The sequence below is a fragment of the Fundulus heteroclitus genome, chromosome 16 (genome assembly GCF_011125445.2).
Source record: "Fundulus heteroclitus isolate FHET01 chromosome 16, MU-UCD_Fhet_4.1, whole genome shotgun sequence".
Taxonomy (NCBI): domain Eukaryota; kingdom Metazoa; phylum Chordata; class Actinopteri; order Cyprinodontiformes; family Fundulidae; genus Fundulus; species Fundulus heteroclitus.
This window is the reverse complement of record NC_046376.1, coordinates 6,987,367-7,005,586: the sequence shown is the minus strand read 5'-3', so window position 1 is coordinate 7,005,586 and position 18,220 is coordinate 6,987,367. Positions and strand designations below refer to the sequence as shown.

Genomic DNA, 18,220 nt, shown 5'->3' with positions numbered 1-18,220 from the left:
CTCAGTCAGCATGACATGCTCCGACACCTCTGTCAGGATGCTGGCGTTTGTGACTGAGCCCAGTTTCAGAACGCTGTCTGTGCACATAAAAAATAACTAAACATCAATGAATGGATGACATCAGCTGTAGTAACAGGAACGCACATTTAGGTTATTGTCTATAATTTTAATCGCTCCAATATAAGTTATAAGTCATTTTTTTTATTCCCATTTTTTGTAGTTTGAATGTTCCTTGGCTTGGTTTCTGTATTCAACCTGTCAGAGACACATCTTTGTCACGCCTACACCCGCCTTCCCTGCAGTGAAATCTCAGATTTTTTAGGACTTTAGAGGCTGAGGTTTTTGTCCTGATATCCTCTGCAATCCAGCTCAAGCTCAGTCAAGTTGAATGGAGACATTCTGTGAACATCAGTTATCGCGTCCAGTCACAGATTCTCGACTTGATTCATGTCTGGACTTTGACTAGGCCCCTCTGACACATGATTATGCTTCGATCGAAACCAAAGGCTTCAGGTTCCAGCTCTCAAGGATCCCTGTCCTGCAATTTTTAGATGCACTTCTGATCTACTGAACCTGAGATGGCTTGATTACCTCGCCTTCAATTTAGCCCCGCCCCCCTGACTGCAAAACAGTGATTTTTTTTCCACGCCAAATCTCTTTTCAATGTCGCTGCAAGCTGTCATTGTTTTAGCTCCATACGCCTCCACCATGCTCGGCAGGGGGCAACAGGTGTTATTCCACAGGTCTTCTTTCCGCCACACACTGGACAAAGGCAGTACTGCAGTTTTCCTCACAACTTCCCATACGTCATTGGTCTGTTTTACATAAATGGCCCCCAGCAAATGGAAACACGGCAAACTTAAATGTTTCCCGGGGTAAACCAAAGCTTTAAATCCTGGGGCTTGTAATGGAAAAAGGGGTAAATGACAATTTTCCTTCAAATTAGTGTTCGAGACCCAAAAGCTCACTCTTAAGGCCCAGCTCCACCGGCTCGTATTAGCACCGTCTGGCCTGCTGAGGAGCTAGGTAAAACCAAGCAGACTGGAGAGGAGTTTTGACGTGAACACACAGGGATTGGCAACATTTTTTTTCCGAGGAAGTCCAGAAAAAACGAAAATTGACAACATTAATATTAAGGACCACTATGAACGGAGTGGGTAAAACAGAAATATAATAGTTTTTATTCACAAACCAAACCGCGCCTGAAGGGGGAAAATTATTACACCTATTAAAATAATTTCCCTGCAGTTCCCTGTTACCCGATCAACATATTTTCCTCGATCCCGAACATGGATGAGACAAAGATCTGTAAACTTTAACTCTGTGACTGAAAACACTTGAAGGAGCGTTCTGGTCTGACAGCGGTGGCCGCTACAGGGAGCTCGGACGGCGGGAAGCCCCTGACCTGGTAGTTTTAAACTTCTTGATCATTTCTCTAACTGTAGGTAAGATAAGGGACCATTTTCTTGTTGCCCTTTTATGACACACCTGAATGGCATGTTCGCTTATATTTCCCATTTTGAAATGGGACCACGGTTAAATAGGCCTCTTTGTCACATCATATTAAGGCTACGTTCACACTGCAGGTCTTGATGCTCAATTCTGATTTTTTTGTGAAATTTGATTTTTTTTTTGCGTGGTCGTTCACATTTCCAAATATATGTGAATTGTATGTGATCTCCTGTGTGAACGGAATGCGTTCAACTTAAGTGTCCCGCATGCGCACTCGAGGACGTGATGACGTCACACGTAGCAAGTGTCCTCAGTGTTTACGGAAGTAAACAAGGATTATAATGCTGGCGCGCATTTTGCGGTCATTAATTTATTTTCTAACCGGAGCTTTCCGTCCATCGACTGCTCTTCTCATTGTAGTCCGCTATGGGTGTCGTTTTTATTCCCGCTTCTGCATAGCAGGACGCAGAATAGTGACGTTTGTCGAGTATCGGTGACGTACAGGTCGGATAAATGCGACCCGGCCGTACAGACAGACACAGGTCACATTTGAAAAGATCAAATACGTATCGGATTCAGGACCACATATCCAAGTGGCCTGGGTCGCATTTGAAAAAATTCGATCTTTGTTGTTCAGACTGTTATAAAAAGATCAGATACAGGTCGCATATGGGCAAAAAAATCGGAATTGGGTCACTTCAGGCTGCAGTGTGAACGTAGCCTTAGACTCCCAGAAAACAAGAAACATAATAACTACTTTGTAGTTCCTAGGCTAGACACAATCAGTATCCAATGGGGAAGTTTTTAGTAAAAATTGCAATTTTTTTTGCCCACTGTTGTTTTATAAATTTTTCAGTGTGAGATTGTGCTGCTGCTGTAAAATATATTTATTCATTAATTATTTAAACCTCCGCACCATGAGTCCGTGCAGAGGACAGATGTATGTGGGGTTAAAATCAGCGCGGAAATCTGCAAATCACACTGTGTCCCACTAAGCAGAAGGAAATTTACCATCGTAATTCAAGGATAAAAATGTGATGTTGCAAGTTTGCGTATCAAAAGGGAATCTGTAGAGGTTGAACTTGCAGCTGTAGGTCAGCATGAGTCGGGTTCTCATACGGACCAGCCCGTTTGGATCGACGGTGACAAGAGGATCCTGTTTAGAATCCGAGCAATCAGAGGCACTAAAAGAGAAGAGAAAAAAAACAAATCCCTGAGCCACGTGCGTTTTTGTTGTTATTGTTCATATTTTTAATAAATAACTCACTCCTCGTAGATTATTATATCTGGAATCCAGAGCATTGAACTTGGAACAGTCAACATGTTCATCCCACAAAACTCTGAGGAATTCCAGGTGAGAAATTCATTTATCCAAAACTGTGGGGGAAAAAAAAACACAATTAAAAAGAAAGAAAAAACTTGGACTGTTCTTTCACTATATGACAACAAAGCTAACCATGACCAGTAATTGATATTTTTACCATATTGATCCAGATGTGATTTGTGACGGTTTGAAACTTCTCATTCTGCAGAAAAAAGGAGAATATTCAACCCCAAAAACGGCAGGAAACAAAAAGCTTTGTTTTGGCTGGGAGGATTCCAAGATTTTTATTTTATTTTATATGAGTTTAGAATTTTTTTATTTGTGATTTAACCAACTCTTTGAGTTCAATCTTTGAATCTTTTAGATTTGGTCGAGGTTTGGTCGAGCTAGATAAAACAAAGCATCTATATTCACTCTTTAATCACATCTCCAATGATGAGAATGCAAAGCTGTTGTTGAAATAAAACCTACAACTATGTAACACCTTCCTATAAGAGAAAATAATTAGTTTTAATCAGAATTATAAAGGTATTTTATTCTGATCGTGACAAACAACTAAGCTGAAAACAACTGTCTGTAAAATCCTCGCTCCAAACATAAAAAATGACACAGAAAGCTCCAGGAGAACCACAGAGGACGAAGAGGACACTCACCACGTCCAAAATGCCGTTCAGAATCATGTCGAGTTGAACGAGCGTGGTTGTGGTCCAGTTTTTCACGGGACGCAAAATTCCAAGAGCTGTGTTCGCCGTATCCATGTTCAGGTGATTCAGGAGACCAAAGTATGAGCAGTCTGAGGCCCGGCTGCAGGAAAAACCTGCTGGGAAACAAGAAAGCAGAAACATTTTCTCTCCCAGCAAGCAATAAAACAGGCTAACATAATTATGAAGGTTTTATGTTGCAGAAGCTCACCAGCTAAAGCCAGAAGAGTCAGAGTCCTTAGAGAAGCCATGACTGTTTGCTTTCAGCTCGGCCTGAGGGATCCTTTATAAACTGGAGCACCATTTACATTCACACTGCAATAAAAAAGTGCAAATATGAAATCAATGCATGTGTTTAGATAACCTTCTCTGGACCCGTCTTCTGCATGAAAGTGATGTTTGTCAGCTGAGCGTTTCCTTTGTTGAGCCTCAGCTGGACTGAATGGGCGCCCAGAGCTAACGTCACTTGTGGTCAGCAGGAACAAAACACTTGTGGCTTTTAAATTAAAGAATCCTTACGTTAGATAAAGGTCTATGTGAAAGAATAATAAAGGGGCTTTTTTCGCTCAACAGGTAAACACAGCGTCGTGCATGGAAAATCTGGGATTGGAAAAGCTTACGGTCCAATAATATTTACAGGGATAGGACAAAACCTTTCTGGATGGCCCTGTCTCCTCCTCTCCTCCTCAAAGAAAGCAGCAGCCAGGTGCTGCTGTTCACAATCACCTCCATAAAAGCTGCAGTTCTGGACCGTCAGTCAGTCTGGAGTTTACAGGCGTGTGAAACACAATGCCGAAGTAGAAAGACATTAGTGACGACCTCAGAGAAGAAACTGTTGCTACCCAAAACAAATATCAGTAAATCACAATTAAGTCAAGCAAGTTTTAAGCTAAAAGTGCAGAGAAATGTATCCACTATCATGTAAGACACTGAAAAGGTCACAGAAAACCCATGGAGAGAGTTATTTGTGAATGTTTCACTCCTCACATCCAGTCCTGATGATGGCCAGGCCGCTAAAATCTGACTTACAGCGTGAAGTAGGTTAAAAGATCATATATATAGATAGATAGATAGATAGATAGATAGATAGATAGATAGATAGATAGATAGATAGATAGATAGATAGATAGATAGATAGATAGATAGATAGATAGATAGATAGATATCTAGATAGATATCTAGATAGATAGTCAGATTTAAAAAACGTGCAAAATATTTCAGCATATGACTTTCTCAGTACTTGATAGTGTTAGTACAGCCACTGACTGTAAAATTACCTGTAAAACGTTTTCACACAGCCAGAAAACTGCTTTGTTGTTGCAACCAAAGCATATAGGATTGTGTGAGAGTAGAGAGTAGCAAGATGGCGGCCAGTGACTTCAGTTTTTCGGGCCTCTCAGCAATCCAGTGAATAAATAGAGATCAGTGGTATGTTTTTTTTTTACTTAAAAATGTAAAAATAAATTGCAAATCTTTCATCGAGATCTTTGTTTCCTATATCATCCAGCCCTGCCTAACAGTCGTGTTTTAGGAAGGTAGCCGGAGTACCCAGAGAGAGCCCATGCATGCAAAGGGAGAACATGCAGAAATAAAGATGCCAGGCTGGGATTCCAACCTAGAACATTGTTGCTGCAGGGAAACAGGTCTACCAAGCGCGCCACTGAAATACATTTAACTCATATTTTTCCTAATTGCATTCTATTTGTATGCACAAGCTGCGGAGAAACGCTTTTACTTTGAAAACCCGCACCGGAAGTTGAGGTCACGCGGCAGCCGGACAGCTGTGATAACGCGGCTGAGTGTGAGAGCCGCGGCGGTGCGTTAGGATGGGTTAATGTCTGCATCTTTTCCTCAGTTTTCCACAGAGAACAAAGCGGCCCATGCTCGCCTCGGCTGTCCGTTCTGGTTTGTGCGGTTAGCCGGCAGTAAGTGATCGCTCCGAGCTTCCTGTTAGCCTAGCGGCTAAGCTAGCAAGCAGTTTGGTAGAGACGGAAGGTGAGTTGTGTTTACTTACTGTCTGTGTTGACATCAGTGAAGACAGCTGCAGAATTACCTAAAAATTACTTGTTTTATTTTTTTAAATCAGAAAACGTCACGAAAAACGTCTTAAATTACAGAAACTGTGAGGCTGACACGTTTCGCCCTGGGCTGTTCTGCTAGCAGCTGTAAAATCTGAGGAAAAATTAGGTATAAACGGTGGAAAGTCCGTAAAAAATAGTAGAAAACAAGCTTAAAATAAAAGTACTCGTATTTATATCACATTTAAGTAAGAAACTCACGATGAATTAGAAGTAAAACACTCAAAACAGGTTATACCCCTTTCCAGACAGTATTTGCATGGAAAAAAACATCAATCACATAAAAGCACACATATAAAGCAGACAATAACACAGAAAATAACGTTTTACTTCACGTTACACTGCATTAAAGCTGTAGCAACTGGATATTTTGAACCATTTTAATTCAGACCAAGCAGGCAGTAGAAAGATGCCAGGATACTGAGGATGAATTTTGTTTGCAATCTGCAGCTTTTTGACCTGATGCTGCAAATTCATTTTATTTATTTATTTATTTATTTCATACCTTTTTGTGGGTTTGGTTCTTTCTTTATGAAAGTCTTTTAGGTGGGAATGGGAGTCTTCAGCCACCGATGAGTTCTTACCCGCTTTGAGAAGTCAGGATTTGTCATATTTTTAATTATCAAGTGGCTTAGGTAAAAAGAAGGAGGACTCTGAGTTATTATTACCATTTATTTAAATTACCATTTAACATTTCTCACTTGCTAAAACATAGATCATAGTTGATGGTAAACGGGAACAATAAAACGCTTTCTGACAGTAATGTGCAATCAAGTTTAAGTTATACGGATGTTTGAACATTGTTGAATTACTTATTTACTTCTTGAAAATAACAACTTGGCTCTAAAGAAAAAATAATTAATAAACAATTAGTTGGGTTTATGGGTACAAAATGGAAATGCACAAGTGTCAGGAAAGTATGAATTTGCAAAATGACAAATTGTGCTGCATAAATCTTCTTCTCTAGGTCTATAAAACAATTTCATAGCTTAAGATATTGGTTTTGATTAAACATTTTACACCTGAGTCTGTTTAGTCAAAGAGTTAAGAATAAAACTAGGGTTATTCACGCATGCAGGTGTCAAGAGGGGGTGAATGATGCAACTGCTTGGAGACATTTGGCCAAATATAGTTTTGATCCTGCGTGGATGAAAGAAAATGTACAATATATTCAGACATCTATAATTTCTTTAATACTTATGATGGTTAACTTTGGAGTGGCATGCCAGTCAGATTTTATAGATCGCGTCCTTAGCTGTATGACTTGTTGGAAGAACTCCAACCGTGCTCATCCTTAAACATAGAAACACATCTTTTAATTGACATTAATATGCATAAATGAGGTTTAAAGTAATGTTTTCTGTCCTTCAGGTGAGGATTGCAGTTACCAAACATGGCGGGCGGCATCACAGACACCGGGGAGCCCTACTCTGCGTTTGTGAGTATCACAAAGGATGTTTGTACCAGAAAATGTCTGTAACGGTTGTTTTTTAAAGTGAGTCGCATGTCTGCGGCGGCATTGTGAAACTAAAGCTCATCATCAGACTCCCTGATGAGAAGCGGAGGTGAAAGTCCACTTGAGACGAGTTTAATTCTGATTTGATCAACTTGCAGATGCTCAAACGTTTTATTTCATCAACTCTGTTTAGTCACATGCTAATCTTCTATCTGCGACGACAGCTCCTCATTACATAGCTGTTAATAAGTTACCAAAAAGCGCATGAAAGTTCAGTAAAACACATCCTCTTTTTTTTGTTATCAGCACACAGCATGCTTCCCTGTGTGGTCTGGACTCGGCTCACTCAGCTGCTCCCTGGTTTTCGCTTACATCAGCGTGACTTTAACGCTGAGACTCACTTGTGCATCTCTGATGGTTTCTAAAGGAAGCGAAACCTTTGCATTATTAAGCAATCTGTTATCGGATAGTCCAGTTTTCTTCTTAATAAATTCTTCCAGCTTGTAGTTTAGTTGCTAGTTTATCCAGTGTACTTAAGAGAAAGCACAAGCTTAAACACTCACCAAAAAAACCCAACAATAAACTAGTGTAAGTGGGTCAAAATAACAGTATAATTTAATATCAGAGAATGATAGCATACTCAACATTTATTGGGTCCCCTGGTGAGGATGTGCCTTAAAATAAGTTCCTCTTTTACTGCAGAAGCTTAATGTTACACTTAGAAAATTTAGTGGATTTATATTTAGTAACAGAATCCCTCTCACTCACTTTGGTAGCAGTAAATGTTTCTATAAAACAAATAATATGATTAAAGTGTTTTTATTTTATTTATACTTTACCTTGTAACTTGAGTCCAGAGACGTTTAACTACTAATTCTGGACTTCTTAAAAATGGGAAACACAAGAGAACATGTCTTTCAAGTAAAGCTTTATAGGTCGGGAAAATTTCCTCACCTAAGCTTGCCATCACTTTGACAGTCAGAGCAGCGATTAAAACGTTAAAAACAGGCAAAACTGTAGAAAACAAACAAACCTGGACAAGGAGACACATTTATTTTGACTCCATTCACAGTGGCTAAGGGGTTCAGGGAGGGAAATATATCCTGAGCTCGCTGATGTTGGATTATAACAGACAGATCTATCCATATGTCAGCCAATTCTCTTGGAGGAACAGGAGTAAAAATGCCTTTTCTGTCCTGTTGTCACAAACCCTGAGCATGTGGTGTTTTCTAAACTCTGCACAGACTTTTAAGGCCCGTTTACACTACACCTAAAAACCGAGCCATGCCGAGACCGGTCCGAGCTTGGTCCAGTTAACTGAGATAAATGCAGCTGTTTACACACGAGTTATCTCGGTTATCTTGGTTCCTTAGTTGCTCCTCGCCTCCTAGTGGCGATCTGCGGTACTACCGCTCTCTGGGATTGAAGGCGGGACCGAGCAAATCAAAATGGCGGCGCCCGTGACATTCAGGATGTTATTGTTAGACAGAGTCGGCTTTTGGGACGTGGATAAGACAAATGAACGTCTAATAAGCATTTACAGACGCAGGAAACAACAACAGACGTTGAGGTTCATAAGCAGAGTCATCACTGGAAACCGTGTGGCACGGTAAGGAAGCTAGTATTATTATGAATGTCTGAAATTTGTCTGAATGGAGTGTGAATCGGGACGTGCAGCCAGACACGCCGGAAAACCCGCTGACAGTCAGCTGACTGTAAGGGGATGACGCGGTCTGCTCATGCGCTCCTCGTTATCAGGGAACCGGGCCAAAAAAAACCAGTCCGAGACCTGGTGATGAACTGGTCTGCAGTTAGCGCGGTCCGGTTATCGTTAGCGCGGTCTGGTTCAGTCTGCTGACCATTTACACACAAGAGTTATCTCGGTTACCGAGCTCGGACTGGTCTCGGCTCGGTTAAAAAAGTGTAGTGTAAACGGGCCTTTAGTTGGAACTGTGAGCTTCGGTCAGACGCGACTCAGATTGAGCTTTTAAGCAATAAACACTCCAAGTAGGTCTGCATGGATCTGTGGAAAACCTCCTCCTGCCCACTGAAAGCACAATGGAGGTTCTCTGGGGCTGAGAGCTGGTTTCTCTTAAAAAAAAAATCTCTGAAAAACCTGCTTATACAGGACATTTTTAAATAAAAATACCCTGGTATCCTCTGACAGAAAACTGGACACAGGTAGGATAGTAATAAAAAAAAAAAAACGATCAAAGCTACACATAAAAGGTTCGCAGACACAAAATCAGCCTCCAGGTTGTTGCACAGGCATAAATCTCCAGTCCTCGAATGCTGGTTTCCTTCAACTTTAAGATGCCTCTCTGTACATGATAGCATGCCGAGGAGGTAATTCATCCATTTGATTCTGACGTGTTGTACCAGGGACATTTCTACATTTTGCAGGACCCTCCAGAACCGGAGTTTGAAACCCCTGATTTAAAGAAATCTGCTAAAAGGAACAGTCAAGATATCCTTTTCCCAGTGTGCCCCCGACCTTGTGAACGGAGGGTTCTAACTTCCACTTCCTGGATAGATTTTTTCAAATTAAAGTTTGCAGGGTTCCCATGGGTCCTTGAAATCCTTGAAAGTTTGTGAATCTGAAAAAATAAATTCAAGGCCCTTGAAAGTTCTTGAAAACAGCCAAAAAAAACACCTTGTCCTTGAAAGTCCTTGAATTTTTTTGTGGGGTTGAAAGTTCACACGGATGACGACTCATGTGTCATTATTTTACTACCACACGATCTTTTAAAATTATGTTGATTCCGCAGACTTTTAATTTGCAAAAGTACGTTTGCTCTTCTTAATTAGTTGGTAGGCTACGGTTTAGACCTACGTGGTTACATTCACGCAGTGTTGCCAACTCAGCGACTTTGTTGCTATATTTAGCAACTTTTCAGGGTCAAAGTCAAAAACTAGCTTAATCAAAAATGAAAGTAAGTGAAACAAATTGATATAATTCTGAACATCTCTATGCTGCACTTTTTTCCATAAAATTCCATGAAACGGTAGGCTAATGTACATCTTATATGTAATGTAGTATGGCATAGCCATGTACTATGGATATAAATGTAGGCTATGAATATGATCAATATCAATGTAGGCTATAAATTAAGTCCACTTTCTTGCATTGCTTCTGACCCAACAACTTCTATGCCGTTTAGTGTTTTATTGAATTTGCATTGTATTAAAATATGATAACTTATTCAGCGGTCACAGTAGGTAAATGCCGCCACGTGTGGTCCTTGAATTTGAGGAAATTGGTCCTGGAAAGTCCTTGAAAGGTCCTTGAATTTGATGTTCACCAAGGTGTGGGAACCCTGAGTTTGGATTAATTAGATTTGCTACAGCAATAAAAGCAGAAATTATCTATATATTTTTTGCACTCACTGATCAGACGAGATTAGCTAATGCTGCAGTTTTGCTCCAGTGGAATAATATAGTTATTACATGCAAAAAACTGTTAAAAAATATAACTGGTCTTCTGTTCTGAAGCTGAAGACATTTCAAACAGAAGTCCAGTTGTCACATATATTTTTTTACCTTTTTTTTTGTATTGATCATAACCTGGATGACTGAGAATCGTCACCAACATGCTTGTTACGTGGTTTTCTCCTGTAGGTGGGGCTGGTCTACATGTTTAATCTGATTGTGGGAACAGGAGCCCTGACCATGCCCAGAGCCTTCGCCACAGCCGGATGGGTGGTCAGCCTGTCGCTCATCACCTTTTTAGGATTCATGAGGTGAGTCTGCGGCGACCCTAAGGTGGGAATCGAACTCTCATCCACTATCTTACTGCCCTGACGTCTTTGTCTGTCTGTTTGTGTACTCTTGCCTCCCTTTTTTTTCTCTTCTTCCTGTTTTTATTGCTTTTCTGCTCCCCGCAGATCACATTATTCAGAGTTTAGTGATGCAACAGATGGAAGGTCAATCCCGCTTCCTTTCTCTGGTGAACCGGGAAGGATTCAGAATAAATAGGCTTGATTAAATCAGAGAAAATATATAAAAACATGGATTTAGCTTATAAAGCTGAATATTTCATTCAACTTTTATGTTGTTTATGCAGAAATGTTGTCTGCGAAGGCCGAGTTGAATAACTGTTGAGACTAGAAAATGGGCTTTGAAAAATATAACTTTACGAATCACTTTAATATCGTTTGAATTTTAGGTTTTACTTAAGCTCTAATTGTCAAAATTGCAAGAAATAAAAGCTTGAAATATTTCACTCCATGTTTAATTAACCTATACAATTAATATATATAAATAAACTGAATAAATAATATATTTAAAATCAACAAAAAAGGTTTTAGGTTTTTTATTCCAGAAGAATTTTGTGCACCTCCTGTTTGCTTACCTGACTCCGCCAGATAGATTTGCTCCGCATATCCATCTGGAAACCTTCCGTTGAAGTAATTTTGGGAAGGGGCGAAAATACTGGTTAGCTGATTGGCCTATGTTGGTGATAGACGGGCCAAATGAACCAATCAGATTCGTCCTCCTCTGTTACGAGCGACGACGAAAACACAACCACAAGCCAAGCTACTCTTGCTGCTGCAGGTAAAGGCTCGTTAGCTCAGCAAATAAATACTCTGTAATTCCGATAAAACTTGCTCGATAGCCGCGCTAACGCTAGTTTCATCGGCTGAAACCGCCATGTTGTTTAGACTGAACTGACGCGCTTCCCGTTGCGTCACACCTCAACCCGCCTCAATGCCAACGCTGATTGGACGTTCGTTTGGTGAACGGCTCCAAATTTTCTTTAACGGAGAGTAGCCAGACTGATCTGCGAGTGAAACCTTGAAAACTCGCGAGATCAGGATGGTCTCACGAGGCTACCTGTTTGCTGCATTGGTCAGAGTCCAGCTGGTTAGAAAACGGTCCAAAAAAACAACTGATGCTGTTTAACAAGTGATATTAAATTAGATTGTTGATATTAGGACGTCAGTTTGCGTCTGATATAGAGATAAATGGTGTCTTTCATGTTGGTAAATTGGCTCCCTGCACTGTGATCCTCCTAAATAACCTGACAGAGGATCAAACTTTTAATGGATGAGATGTTTCCTGTGATCCAGACTCTGAGCTGGTCTGGAAAACCAGACGGGTTGTTTCGTGGAACCGGTTGGTCTGTCACCATGATATAACTGGTCCGTAATGTTATATAACTTATTGCGATAAATCATATTATTGCAATTTGTAGACCTTTTTCAGCTAATATGATAACAGGATAATAGCGCTAGCATATCCTCTCGACCTACCGGCTCAGAAAAATTAAACAGGTTAATAATAAATTAACTCCCACCCTGCAGCGGTCGTATTCGGCTTCAACACCAATTTATTTATTTATTTGATGGCTCTAATGTTAACTTTGAGCCTACCTGACACAAGCTGGGTTTCCTCCACCGCGTTATAAGCCACCAGGCTTCACTCGCCGCACACAAACCCCCAACATCCCGCCCCCGCCAGGCTGTGCGTCGTTTATTTTAAAAGCCTCGATCTTTGAGAGCAACATAAGACGGTCAGCAAAGTTCCCGTTTAGAAGAAAACCTCCTGGTCAACTAAGCTAACACGCTATTAGCTTGACACAATCTACGGTACCCGGTTTAAGGGCTGCAGCCCTCCTTGGAGCTGCAACGCTCCGCGCTTCCTTTACGGACCTCCTGCTAGCCACTAGGACTGAACAATTAATCGCATTTTCAATATAATCGCGATTTAAAAAAAAAAACGCAATTTCCAAATCGCAGAGTCTGCAATTTTTGGCTCTGTAACAATTAGTGAATCAGACGCGTCCATTAGGTGTTGGTAAAATGTTTAAAGTGGGTTTGCGTCCACATGGAAGGAAAGACAGTTGCAGCAGTGAGATAATCTGATTTTATTACTTGTTTTAGAGTTTATATAATCATACAAAGCATTAAGTACAGGTCAATCAGTTTAATACATAGACTTGCTTGTTGGTTGCACTTTATGTTCAACAAGGATTGATGTCCAAATCAACTAAAAGCTGTTCTCTTGAATAATATTCTGATTAATAGAAACATTAAAAGTTCTTGTTTTAAATTGTCCTTGTTTACAAACGTCTTTATTTAGACGCCATTTTTGTTGCTTGTGGTTAATGCGGAGAAAAGTCAAAATTGCAATTTTGGTTGAAATATATTGTAGGCAGAACGCAATCATTTCTGCTCTGAGTTTAGATGCTGTGGGTCTTTTAGCAACTAATCTGCACAGCGAGGAAACAAAATGATTTGTTGTTTGTATGTTTAAAAAGACATGATAAATTAAACTGAGGAAAAAAATCGCATTAAATCGCAATATTAAGAAAAAAAATCGCAATTAGATTATTTTCCAAAATCGTTCAGCCCTACTAGCCACCAGAATAACACCAGGATTCCTCCATTTTCTGTGGGAAACCCTGCTAAGATTGAACCCCTCCGACACTGAGGAAACACGATCCAGAGAGAGGCGACGGAAACACAAGGGGAAATAAGCATGCATGCATATGCAAATTATCACACTTATTTTAATTAATCATGTGATTAAAATGTATCATTAGATTAATTGGTTTATTAATTATCCAAACAGGCCTAGGAACCGGTATAGGAACGTTACAGGAAGAGACCAGATCATCCCCAACAGACCAACCGGCTTAAGCTTTCACCAGCCAGCAGATAATTCATGTCATGTGTGTCACCAAAGTTTGATCTTTTTTTTTATTTTTACTTAGATGCTCCAGTCCTCTTGACAAGTTTAAATGCAAATTTTTCTTCCAGATGCCAAACGTAAATCTGTGAATTAGCCACCACAACCTCAGTATCTGGTTTATGGAACATTTTGAGAAGTGAGACCCAAGGGGTTCACGTTTGGCACTCCAAGGCTCATCGGGGTCTAAGTCATTTAAGTCATCCTACACGTTTTCCATTTTATTTCATACTTTCCATAAGGTTCTAATGTTTGCAGACTTGAAAATTAAAAAAAAAAAACCCGCTGTAGAAGGTTTTAAGTCCAATTTAAACAACCACGAGGAGAAAATTGGTCTAAAGTAGAACCAGCTCTGATGAGCAGTTTGATTTTGCTCCTAATTGGTAAATCTTGAGAAAAAAGGTTTCTCAACATATAATCTAAATTAATTATTTGAGATGACCAATGTTAGGAAAACATATAAATGTAATACTGGTACTAAATATAGTGATATTAATTACATTTAATCCCCATTTTCCAAGCTCTTCACAGCTTATCACAACGTCTCCACTGCTCTTTGTGAGCTTTAGCGTTCTGTTTTTTGGATCTGGACATGAAGGGCAGTGAAAGTCCATCCAACAGGCCAAAAATATTATTGCAATGCATAATTTCTATGCCTGGGCCTTGAAGTATAATATCCCAACAAATCTTTCCCCCGTGCAGCCATTAGTGATTTTCATGTTGCACACATTGATATTGCCAAGATGACTACAATTTGATATACTGTGCAGCTCTGGGGAACAGGTGAACTGTTGATCAGACCCACTTTAAAAGTTTATGAGAGAGTCTGGATCACAGCAAGGAAGATGCAAAGACACCGGATGTGGTTTTAAAGGGTTTTCTTTAAATCTGATGCATATGTTTTCTTCCATTTTCCAGCTACATGACCACCACCTTTGTGATCGAGGCCATGGCGGCGGCCAATGCTCAGCTGCGCTGGAAGAGAAGAGAGCAGGAAGAGGTGGGATTAATAAACTCAGCGTCTGATCATCTGCAGAAAAAAAACGTTGACTGGATGGACGGAGCTCCTTGAGCTGTGATGTCTCATAAAAACAAAAATCTAAATAATTAGAAGAATGTTTTTGTAAAACAGAGATTCTTAAACATGTTTCTTTTTATTTATGATAAACACTGGTGTTAAAATATAAGTTCTTTACAAACATAACTCGGACTATAAGTTGCTCCGGAATATAAATTGCATAAGTCAAAAAATGCATCATAGAGAGGAAAAAAACATACGTTGCACGCATTTATTTACACATTTATTTTACACAATCCAAGACTAAAAACTGACATTTAATCTGGTAAACCAATTTATTAAATTACACAGCTGTATCCACAACCGGCTGAATAACATGGAACATACCTGGGAGGATAAATGGGGTAAATTATCAACTCCAACCAGCAAAGTTTTATCCAGCGCATTTTAGCATTTCTGCAGACCTGTAAGCTAACCAGGGCTGGGTTTCATTTAGGATGAGCCGATTTGATACGATTCTCAATTTCTATAGCTCAGCTTGATTTGATTTGACTCCAATATTGATATTTATTACTTTCAAATTAATGCTCAAAGTCATTCAATCAACAAAACCAGCCAAATGTATTTATGAACACTGATATATTAACAGGAAAATAAAGTGCATTTGCTTCAATGCATTTAACGTATCACAGAAACCAGAAATGTGGCCAAACGTCTGATTTTAGGGACGAAGGCGCTTCTAACATCCTGTCGGCCATTCCGCAAATTCCCCTCACTTGCACTTCCTCGCTGTGAACATTAATGGCGCGCTGTGATAACGCCCCCTAGGGGTTGGGAGGTATATCGATATAAAAAGCCAGAATATCGATATTAAATCGTTTTTAAAAACATTGATATTAATCTTTATTGATTTTTATGCACAGCCCTAAAGCTAACACTAGCTGTTATTAGCTCTGTCTGGGTCTGGGTCCTTTGAGCTGCACCACGCAACGCTCCGCTGCATGAATGCATTTAGAGTAGTTTTCATAGTAGGCATATCGAGTTTGAAATTCTAGTATTGTGACAGTAATCTTGTAAATGATAATCTTTTTATCTCGATGGATAGAAAATAAAGGCAGGTTGTGGTAGTAGAAATATGCTTATTTTGTTTGACTGCTGGCAAACGGCCGGAGTAGCTGACTAATCGGGCTGTGACGTGTTAATTGTCCTCATCAGAGAGGCAGCCTGGGGAGAGAAAATGTCTCTTTAGCGCCGCCCTGGTGGTCAAAGTCTAAGCAGCTTGTGTCCAGGATGCGTCGGGTCTGCAGAAATCTTAGCGGCCCTCACCGTAGACCTATACAGGTCCTGGATGGAGGGAAGGTCAGCCCTGATGATTGTCTCTGCAGACCTGATTGGTCGTTTGAGGATGAGCCCAATCACAAAGGCAGGACAGACCGAATGATGATGATGGTGGTGGTGGAGGAGGAGAAGAAGATGAGCAGCTGCTGGGGAGCTCATTATGCTTTGCTGCCAGAAATTAGAGAGGCTATGGGTGGCAAAAAAATAAAGCAACCTTCTCCATAAAATACTATTTGTTGTGCTTTTATGCTGGGAGCAAATTTCATAAAAGGATTTGGTCGCCAGACCTTTGAACATGAATTTTGAAAGCCCCTATGATTTAAACCCTGCAGGCTTTAATAAGGGTTTATTGCGATGAATGTAGAGTGTTTCCAATTCTAAGCTGCGGTAGTTATTTGGTATTATTATTTTTATTATGCTTTCCTCACATTAAAAATAATGTGGCGTGTTGTGCAGTGGACCTTTGCTGCATGTCTGTGACTTTCCTGCTTGATTAATGCGAAATAAAGGCCAATAGCACGAGCAAATCTTCAAGAAAGAAAATAAAACATAATAATTTGGCCGTGAAAACCTTTAAGTTATTTTGAGTCTGATGCTGGTTTATTGCCACGCCGGGCGCCATTTACCTCCCCCGTCTATAAAGTCCCAATTCGGATGAAGTCATCATTGTAGACCTGCACTCCATTTCCAGGGGAAATAACTGAGTCTTCAATCATTTTTACTTTGACTAAGAAAAAGTCTTTGCACGCTCAGAATGGCTCGGCCTCTGCTCCGTTTCCCTGAGGTCGTCTCGCTTCAGTCCCTTCGGGTTTCAGCCGAGGAGTTACGATCCTGCGGACAATAGCCCGGCCCGGGCGCGAGCCTCGAACGCTCGGCCTTGATTCATAGCCGCGGCGCTCCTCAGCATTTTCCTCCCGCGTAATTGAAAACAAGAGAGGAGTAAAACTGGGAACGTTTGCCGCTGTTTGCCTTTTATTTCTCCCCGCTTGAGTGAAGCCAATTAACACCGCTGTGCACTTTATAGCTTTACAGTGAGGCATCATAGGAGGAATTGCTTTAACCTTTTATTAGCCCAGAACATGAGTTAGAAGACAGTCTGCGAGTAGTAGGAGGTATTCACATAAGTTAAATGGACAGTAAGGAATGACAACTGTTGTTATTTAAAGTTTTTTTGACCATTTATTATTTTACTTTCCAGATGAAACACTCTGCAGATACTCACTTGCCATTTTTTAAGCTTCTCTCAGGAGTATAAAGCAGACTCTGATTAATTAATTTACCCTGAGCTGGAGGCTCCTTCGTCTGCAGCTTACAAATTACGCACATGTTTGAAAATTAGCTTTTCCAGAACCTTTTCTAGAGACGCAGCTTCTGCAATTTTCTTGACCAATCATCAACTTTGGTTCCTGTTTTTGATCCGACCTGCTGTGGTCAACAACATTTAGATTTTATTTTATTACAAACTATAATAACCTGTAGAGTCATCAGTTTCAACATGAGTTTAAATCGGCTCCTTGGAGTCTGAGGTTGTGATTCTCTTCTTCTGGGACCATTTTTTTTTTAACCTGCTGCACAAAATGTGAGCGTGCAATATTTTAATTTAAGTCATATTATCTGCAGTAAAGAGATGCAAATCCTTGTAGATCCAAAACTTAAAATTGATTTTGTGTATTTGCCAATATATGGCACCATATTATTATATTGCCATATTATATTATAAGATGGTCTTCCAGTTTAATGATTCTTTTGGGCTTGATTGAAAAATAAAAGTGACATTTTTTTTAAATCTATTCTATGCAAAGGAAAGAGAAAAAAAAAAGAAAAAAGAGAGAATAAATAAATCTATTCTCTGCAATAAAAACAGGATTTGGGTTGGTCTTTGTTTTAAACCACTTGCTGTATTTACACAAGTGTATTAATGGATTAAAATCTAAAATGTTTGCACCATAAATATGCATTTAAGTAAAAGTCATTAGATAGATGTTGTCCTATTTAAGTTTTGGTCTTGACATTTACATTTGTAAGAAGATTTTAACTTGTCTGTACTAAAATCACTGTAGTGGACATGCCTGGTCTGTACATTGCTGCAAAAAAGTATTCGCTCCCTCACATTTATTTGGTTCTTTACTTTTTTGGGTAACACTGTTGTGATTAATTGTCATT

General features: G+C 39.9%; 2 protein-coding genes across 2 annotated transcripts in view; one reads left to right on the top strand and one right to left on the bottom strand.

The window, feature by feature from the left end:
* LOC105932797 (5-hydroxytryptamine receptor 3A) overlaps nt 1-3,777 on the bottom strand; it is a 6,270-nt gene extending 2,493 nt beyond the window's left edge. The window contains exons 1-6 of the mRNA XM_036148714.1: nt 3,689-3,777; nt 3,430-3,596; nt 2,934-2,978; nt 2,720-2,829; nt 2,464-2,636; nt 1-77 (exon numbers count right to left, since the gene is read on the bottom strand). The exon at nt 1-77 is cut by the window's left edge and continues 72 nt beyond it. Of these exons, the coding sequence (XP_036004607.1) occupies nt 1-77; nt 2,464-2,636; nt 2,720-2,829; nt 2,934-2,978; nt 3,430-3,596; nt 3,689-3,728 (612 nt within the window). The 5' untranslated portion in view covers nt 3,729-3,777. The remainder of the gene's footprint in view (nt 78-2,463; nt 2,637-2,719; nt 2,830-2,933; nt 2,979-3,429; nt 3,597-3,688) is intronic.
* A 1,456-nt stretch (nt 3,778-5,233) lies between these two features.
* Nucleotides 5,234-18,220, top strand: part of LOC118556557 (transmembrane protein 104-like) — an 85,415-nt gene continuing 72,428 nt past the window's right edge. Inside the window, exons 1-4 of the mRNA XM_036148253.1 lie at nt 5,234-5,472; nt 6,927-6,993; nt 10,630-10,751; nt 14,620-14,701. Of these exons, the coding sequence (XP_036004146.1) occupies nt 6,949-6,993; nt 10,630-10,751; nt 14,620-14,701 (249 nt within the window). The 5' untranslated portion in view covers nt 5,234-5,472; nt 6,927-6,948. The remainder of the gene's footprint in view (nt 5,473-6,926; nt 6,994-10,629; nt 10,752-14,619; nt 14,702-18,220) is intronic.